Source organism: Patagioenas fasciata, chromosome Z (assembly GCF_037038585.1).
Source record: "Patagioenas fasciata isolate bPatFas1 chromosome Z, bPatFas1.hap1, whole genome shotgun sequence".
Classification (NCBI taxonomy): Eukaryota; Metazoa; Chordata; class Aves; order Columbiformes; family Columbidae; genus Patagioenas; species Patagioenas fasciata.
Genome location: NC_092560.1, coordinates 37617690 through 37625880, shown reverse-complemented (window position 1 = coordinate 37625880; position 8191 = coordinate 37617690). Strand labels below are relative to the sequence as shown.

The window sequence follows — 8191 nt, the reverse complement described above, 5'->3', positions numbered from 1 at the left end:
GGCGGGCGCGGGGGGGCGGGGGCCGCACCGGCGGCATCATCACCTGGCGCTGCGGCGCGGGGGGGGGCAGTGGGGCGGGGCGCGCGCGGCGCCTGGCGTTGTTTGCGGCGCGTTGCAGCCCCGGGCGCTGGTTGGCGGTTTAAAGCAGCGGAGCCGCAGCCGCCGCGAGGGGCGTTCAGAGCAGTCGCTGCCGCCGCCGCGGGCAGTGATCGGCCGGCGAGGAACAGGCATGGAGGGCAAGCAGCAGCTGTCGCCACCCGGGCCCGCCGCGGGCGAAGAGCGGCGGGCGGAGGAGGGCAAGGATGCGGCGGGCGGCGGTGCGCTGGGCAAACCGCTGGGTCCCACGCCGAGCCAGAGCCGCTTCCAGGTGGACTTGGTGGCTGAGGGCGCCGGCCGCTCGGCCGAGGAGCCCCGCAAGGGGAGCGGGGAAGGCGGCGTGGCGGGGAAGGGCAGTGAGGAAGCCAAGGGAAGGTTTCGGGTGAACTTCGTGGACCCGTCGGCCGGCGACGACAGCCCTGGCGAGCCGGGGGGCGGCAGCTCGGAGGGCGGCAATGTCAGCTTCCAGAACGGCGGCGACACGGTACTGAGCGAGGGCAGCCTCCACTCCGGCGGGCACCATCACTACTACTACGACACCCACACCAACACCTACTACCTGCGCACCTTTGGCCACAACACCATGGACGCCGTGCCCCGCATCGACCACTACCGCCAGACGGCCGCCGACCTGGGCGAGAAGCTTATCAGGCCCAGCCTGGCCGAGCTGCACGATGAGCTGGACAAGGTGAGCGGCCGCCGCGCACCCATCTTCCGCCTCACGCCCGTTCCTGGGCCGCCTCCGCGCCGGGCGGGGAGCGGCCCCGGACCCCGCGTTGTGCCCCCGCCGGGGCCGCTCTCGGGGCGTGCGGCCGCTCGGTCCCTGTAGGCGGTAGGGGGAGGAAAGAGCTGAAAGCTCGCTGCTGAGCCTGGAGGAGGCGCACACAGTGCGAATGTATCGGGTCGGCTGCGTCTTTTTTTTTTTTTTTTCTTTCGTGGCGTTTTTGCCCCGTATAATTCTGGGACCTGGTCCCTATGAAGTTAGGTATATACAGCTGTACGTCAGCGGGGCAAATGTTTTTTTCATAACCTGGGGAGGCTCTGTTATAGACACAGCCGTTTTCCAGTTCTGCTTCATATTGCCTTCAACTGAGAGGGAACTCGGGGTCTGCGAGAGGTTTTACTCTGGGAAGGCAAATGAAAATATTTGGAAGAGGTGCTAAAAATACCCAATAAAGACGGATGTGCTCGCTTTCAGTAGTGACAGGCGGTTTGTCTCCCAACCAGCTGAACACACATGCTGCTCTGCGCGCACACAGTGCCGAGCCAGACCGCCTTCTGGGGCGATGCTGGAGGCTGCACAGATACCGCCGAAACTGCTTCTCCTTCAACCGCGTTTTCAGTGGTGCTGAGTATCCCTGCGGCTGAAGGCGTCATGGTCAAGGCTTCACAATTTTTGAAGCTGTGCATTTCAAGGTTTTTTTGTATTTTGGACTAGTCAGTGTGTTACTAGAGAGTAGTTACAGTGAAACCTTATTTTGCATTACAGGCTCTCTATATTAAAAGGTGAGCTTTACTGAACCTGGAATTATTTTAATGTGTTTTTCCAGATCATGACTAAACTAAAGCCAGATCAAACTATTGCAGTGCTACTTTCTTGCAGTCTGAAAATTGCCTCTCAGTATTTGGTTATACTCTTAAGAAGTCTCTGTTCTAGTGGGTTTTTCTGCTGGGTTTAGGGAAATAAAGGAAAATGTGGGCCCCATCCTAATGAGGTGAAGAATATTCTGTTTCCAGAACTTTTTCCATCCCACCTTTCACTTCTTACATGTGGAGTTTCACACGATTATTAGGCAGCTCAGCATGTCTGCACTGAGGGCATGTGGTGATTCTTTGAGTGTGTTTTTTGAAACTGACTCTTCATCTCTTCTGATAGAAATTATTGTTTGGTGTGCTTTAGAGATACTTCCTTGCAACATCGAAGATTAGATGCCATAATAATTACTAACAGTATCAGCAAACTACTCTTGTCTTTCAGGTCCCATCCTGATGGAGTTAAATGACGTTCTGTAGTCTAAGTTAGTATGGAATGGAAGTAGGCAGTTACTCTCTTAAGAATGCAGTTAGGTACGCTATAAATAAACCACATAATATATGTGAAAACACACTGATTTCTGCCACCCCTACTCCCTATTTTCTGACTTTTGGTCTGTGATGGGATGATCAGGTTGGTAGATACTCTGTTCTGTAAGCAGAACATAACTTGAATTTCTAAGCTTTGCTGATAGGTTTTCAGTTTGTTAATCTTGCAGCAGTCAAGAAAGCTCTTTATGACACCATTAAGACATTTCAGTGTGGAATCTAACTTACTCTGAAACTGTTGTTTCTAAAAGTGTAATTTCTTCATATTTCTTTACAAAGCATGGAAGTCAATTTTCTTGGTAGGTTGTAGTATAGAGAAGCTTTAGACGACCTAATTACAGGATTGGTGTTTCATTGTGAGTGTTAATTAATTCAAATTATTAATTTCTCAAATGTAATGAATTTTTTTCTGCAGTGCAGATAGGTGTCTATGTGAAGATTTTTTTTTTATTGTGATGGCCTGTCTGCTGACCCCTCTCCACCCAATAGAGGATGGAATGTGCAACTTCAGTTATTTTTGATATTATACCGAAGTATTAATTTTTAAAAACTGTAATGATATAAACTTAAGAAGTTAAGTTGAAGTTCTGTGTTGTAACTCAGCTGTTCTGTCACAGGGTGTTTAGCTTCCAAAGCAATTAATGTATTAGCAAGCATTCAGGCTTGTATAAAGAAGGGAAGCAATTATTTTTGCTTCAGACTTAACAAAACAGTTTGCATGATTAAGTTGAGAACACAAAAGATTTTAATAAGGGTGTGTCATGCATACTAATAGCAACGGATACCTACATATTTTCAAATCTCTGTGGTACAAAATATACCACATCTACTATTATGTACTTGATTTCTGGCCCCAGAGCGCTGATGACTTTTAAATCATGATGGTGCTGTAGTTTTACATTAAAGATCTTCACAAAGCTATTGTGCTTTTTTCTGTTTGTTTCAGTGGACTTATTGTATCCATTCCCAAAGTGACTTCACTTTCTGCTGACTAGCAGTAATGGTCTCTAGTATTGAATAATAATATGCAGTAAGGAACATATTTCACTGACTTTTGAGAACTTGGAAAATGAAGCTTGCTCTTTAGCTGTGTTTTTTTGTGTGTTTTGTGTTTTTTGTTGTTGTTATTTGTTTGGTGTGTGGGGTTTTTTTGTTTTTTGTGGGTTTTTTTCTTCTCTTTTTTTTTTTTTTTTAATTAAACTTGTAGAGCATATATGTCAAAGACTTAGTAGGGCAGCTGGTATGAACATCCTAGTACCATTACATAAGATTTGCACTACATAAAGACCAGTTGTTAGGCCACTGCTTCTTGACTGAGTGCATCAGGGTTTGCAGATATTTTTTAAGACTGATCCAAAAATGTGTTCACGAGCAACGTGGTTCACTGCTTTGAATGTAGCAATTTCATCTTGCAGTTAAAGTTTATGCCATTCTTTTTTCATTTTAAAAGGTAAATAAATAATTGTGAGGCAGTGTTACAGTATTGTTGATGCTAGTGTCAATTATAGAACAGATTGGGTTTTTTTTCTCCTTAGTATTGTTTAGAAGCTTCATATGTCTAACTCTTCTACTGTTCCTATTATCATAGAAAGGCACTGTTGGAGTAGAATGCACATATATATACATTCTGAGATACTTTTGACAAGGATTTATCTTGCTGTGCTGGTAGGGTAGGTGTCTAACCACTTCAGGTTTCATGTGGTTGTTCCAACAGTGATTTTCCTAGTAGAAAAGAAAGGGATTGTTCTTGAAACTGGTTTTGGAAATGCAGCTGTGTGCTGCTGCAGTACTCTGAAGTAGATGAATTGTATAATTCTGATCTGGTTCTATCATATTAAATTTCAAGTGAGGAGTCTTGTCTTCATATGTCATTGGCTGCAGGTAATCAAAGTGATCAATTGTTTGCTTACCCCAATCATGTGCATTAACCTTACTTTACTTTAGAGACATGATACAGACACTTTGATGCTGTTGCAGTTGCTTACCTCATAGATAAGGTGATGCTTTGCAGGAGCATTAGTCTCCAGAGAAGTAAGGTTAGAGGGTGGTTATTAGCAAAGAAGTGAGAGGGAAACAGCACAACATGATGCATAGATTTTTGTTGCAGCGGCAGTGGTGTCCCCTGCCCTCTTGAAGGGATCTACATTCAGACAGTAGGAAGATTTAAAGTGTCCTCACTTCTAGTAATTTATTTTTCTGTCTTACAGGAATATCTGTTTTGCCTAGGCCAGCCACATACGTATGTAAAGCTATAGCCTGTGGAAGACATTCTGTCTGCCTTTGTCTTCCTCAATGTGAAAATTACCATGCCATAATGTCATAGAACTTATGGTTCTGGAAGGTGAATACCTCTAAATAATTCAGATTTTGGACTACTATGTATTAATCTATATTCTTTTCTGTATAGCATTGCCTTAATTGGGGAGCTTATTATTTTGGAAGAATAAGCTTCACAGTATGTGAATGATTCTGATTTGGTATGTCTTGTGCATGGTCATTTACAACTGTAGTAAGTAATGATATGTGAATCAGGCCCCCTACTGGTAGCTTTGTTGTGTTGTTTATTCAATACTGAGAGTACTAGTTTGTTCCTTTGAAAGGCTGATTTCAGACAAACATCTTTACACCACCCCTATTCCCCATGCCCAAATTAAAAACAAAACCAAAAAAATTCCAAAAATATTTAAAAACACAAGTGTGCTTTTCTTCCTTCTACACAGAAAACCATACACTTGTCCTCTGAATTTGGAGACAGAAATCAGAAAGAAGACATTATGGATAGTCTTGATGGAGAAAATTGAGGTTTTTTGTTTCCTTTTATTCAAGTTGGATGACTGTATTTTTTTTAAACTATCTTCCTGGCTTTGGTATGTATTTTTTTAATATTGCAGTTTTTCCTCTTATGTGGTAACTTAAAAAGTTTAACTTAAGCACAGTGAAAGGCTGCTTATGGCGCTGTTTTTTAACAAAGAAGGTATTCTCTCTTGAAAATGTTAAACAATGACTGCACTTCTAACATTTGTCTTTTTTGTTTTTCAGTTCTTATTTTGTATCTGCTTAGGCTCTAAAGAAAATGGAGCTTAGCTAAAGATACATAAAAGGCTAAAAGATGATTTTAGATGATTCTAGACAATCGGGTTAGGTCATCATGTTATGTACAGTCTGTCTTAAAAAACTGGTTCCTGCCTTATCCTGCTACCAGAAGACTGAGAACCTCTTGCCGATAGTTTTTGTCATACCTTGCTGAATCTTGTTTGCAATCAGTAGGTCTCTTAGTTCTTGACTCAGTCTGGTTTAATTCAGATAGCTTATTTTCCTTCTTGCTCTCCTTTATATTTGCAAGCAGAATTTGAATTTTCATTCTGAACTGCACTGCACTAAAAAAAACCCAAGAGGAACTCTTTTAGTCTTGATCCTTGTGCTCTTGGACATCCTAGGAGCCTTTAATTTGTAACTGCTGTTGTTCATCACTTTTGCAAAGCAATGAGTTCAATGCATCTGTACTCAGATGAGGCCTTACTAGCATCATGCAAACTGGCGTTCTTATACTTTTTCAACCTGTGTGGAGGATCCTCACTTTGCTTATCAAAACATCGTAGAATGGTTTAGGTTGGAAGGTACTTTAAAGATAATCTAGTTTTAGCGTCTTACTGTGGGCAGGGACACCTTCCACCAGACCAGGTTGCTCAAAGCCCCATCCAACTTGGCCTTGAACACTTCCAGGGATGGGGCAGCCACAGTTTCTCTGGGCAACCTGTTCTGGTGCCTCACCACCTTCATGGTAAAAAATTTCTTCATTATATCTAATCTCAATCTACCCTCTTTCAGTTTAAAGCCACTACCCCTTGTCCTATCCCTACATGCCCTTGCAGGTCCCCTCTAGGTACTGGAAGGCTGCTATAAGGTCTCCCCAGAGCCTTCTCTTCTGCAGGCTGAACAACCCCAACTCTCAGCCTGTCTTCATAGGAGAGGTGTTCCAGCCCTCTCATGCTGTTCCTGGCCCTTCTCTGGACGGTCTCCAACAAGTTTTATATTGGTGGCCCAGAGCAGGATGCAGTACTCCAGATGAGGTCTCACCAGAGTGGAGTAGAGGGGCAGCATCACCTCCTTGGACCTGCTGGCCACACTCTTTATGGTGCAGCCCAAGATACAGTTGGCTTTCTGGGCTCTGAGGGCACATTGCCAGGTCATGTTAAGCTTTTTAAGAACCAAAACCTCCAAGTCCTTTTCCTCAGGGCTGCTCTTAATCCATTCTCCTCCCAGCCTGTATTTGTGCTTGAGATTGCGCTGAGCCATGTGTAGGACCTTGCTCTTGGCCTTGTTGAACTTCATCAGGTTCACAGGGGCACACCTCTCAAGCCTGTCAGGATCCCTCTGGATGGCATCCCTTCCCTCCAGTATGTCATCCTGATACCCCACTTAATTATTGCTATCTTCATCAAGGGAAAATAAATTAATGTACTGCTCTGTTTGCAGCAGTAAATATTAGTCCTTCAGAGGACCTTTGTGAGGACCACATGTACTTTATAATTTTATGTTGCTTGATGCTTGAATCTCTCTTATCTGGTCTTTGTGATAAGTCTTTAGTACAAACCACCTGTGGAATACGGAAAACCTTGAATTGTCTTCAGCAAATTGCTAATATGGTTCTAACTGTAATCCTCTGGCAAATTATAATGCCTTTTCTTCTGACATGAGCACTCAAGGGGTTCACAGTGCATTGCAGTGGTCTCCAACGGGTGCACAAGACAGTTCATTGTGAGCATGGGATGAAAACAGGGTTTTTTGTAATGTTAATAAAGTACAAAAAAGATATCCAGAAGCTGAATCTTTATCTCATCGTTTAGATTTTATTTTGTACCACACACAATATTAGTATGGTAGTACACATATATAATTTATAAGTACATATATATACTAGGGATGTGTGCTTTTTTTTTTTTTTTTTTTACTGATACAAGTGTGCAGTCAAAAGACTGTGGAGACCGGTGGTCTAATGGATCAGGGAACTGATTCAGCACATCCAGTGCAAGACTTGGTAGTTGAGGGTGTGTTTGCTTTCTGTAAAACAGATCAGTTCCCAGCTTCAAGTCAAAAATACAGATATCACCACAAAAGAGAGCACAGAAGTTTACCCCTTCCAGCAAAAGGCCACACTTGTGCTATCAAATTATATGCTATGAACAGCACTCAGTTATTTCCAACCTCTTTGCAGGAAGGAAAAAACAAAACAAACAAACAAACCCACAACACAATGAAAGGAGGGAGTGAGTACGTTTTCAGAGGGGTTTATTTTTTTTAATAAATCAATACATTTTCAGTATCAATGACTAATTCAAGGTCAGAACCTGAAAGAGTAGCCATAACAACTCTCTAGCTCGGCAGCTTTCCTTTAAGCATAAGCTATTTCAGAGCTGGTTAAAAAGGAAGGTGCTGCAGAATTCATTTTCATCTTCAGATTAACTTTTTCCCTTTTGGTACTGCATTTTGGTAGACCTCAGATAATCTTCAGTCTTGAAGAACATTCTTGGAGAAGAGGTTGACAAGATCAATATCTCGGAATAATTCAAACCAGTGTACTATATCCTATGTTACATCCTTCAGAATTTTTCCTAAAGCCCCATATAATACTCATACATGAGCAACCACAAACCCTATTCCCACCTCTTTTTGGTACAGGTAATAACAATCACAGTGTGGTCATTTTTTCACTACTAAGAATTTCTTTTAAATAGTTAACTTAGAATTGTTCGCCCTTCAGTATTTTGGAAGCTATCCAGTTCTTGCAGCTTGAGCACATGGAATGTCTTTGATTTACTTCTATACATCAGCATGCCAATTAGGCCTGATAAACTTAGTGAAATTTCTTTTTATGCATAAAAACTAAGATGCATTATCTATGCCCAATAAACTTAACTGACTTAAGGATACAGTGATTTAAAAAAAAAGTTAAAATTCCTAAAATCCAGTTGTGACAAGCAAGCTTCTCCCTTTTATGTTCATTTTGCTAGTT

The 8191-nt window shown here is 42.7% G+C and overlaps 1 protein-coding gene across 3 annotated transcripts in view; it reads left to right on the top strand.

The window, feature by feature from the left end:
- Positions 1 to 44: 44 nt before the first annotated feature.
- The window catches only part of SLC12A2 (solute carrier family 12 member 2), a 62615-nt gene continuing 54468 nt past the window's right edge, over positions 45 to 8191 (top strand). For 2 of the 3 annotated variants that reach the window (XM_071802530.1, XM_071802531.1), the window contains exon 1: positions 45 to 784. In XM_071802530.1, coding sequence (XP_071658631.1) covers positions 230 to 784 — 555 coding nt within the window. In that variant the 5' untranslated portion in view covers positions 45 to 229. The remainder of the gene's footprint in view (positions 785 to 8191) is intronic. The other variant, XM_065860307.2, reaches the window with a different exon arrangement.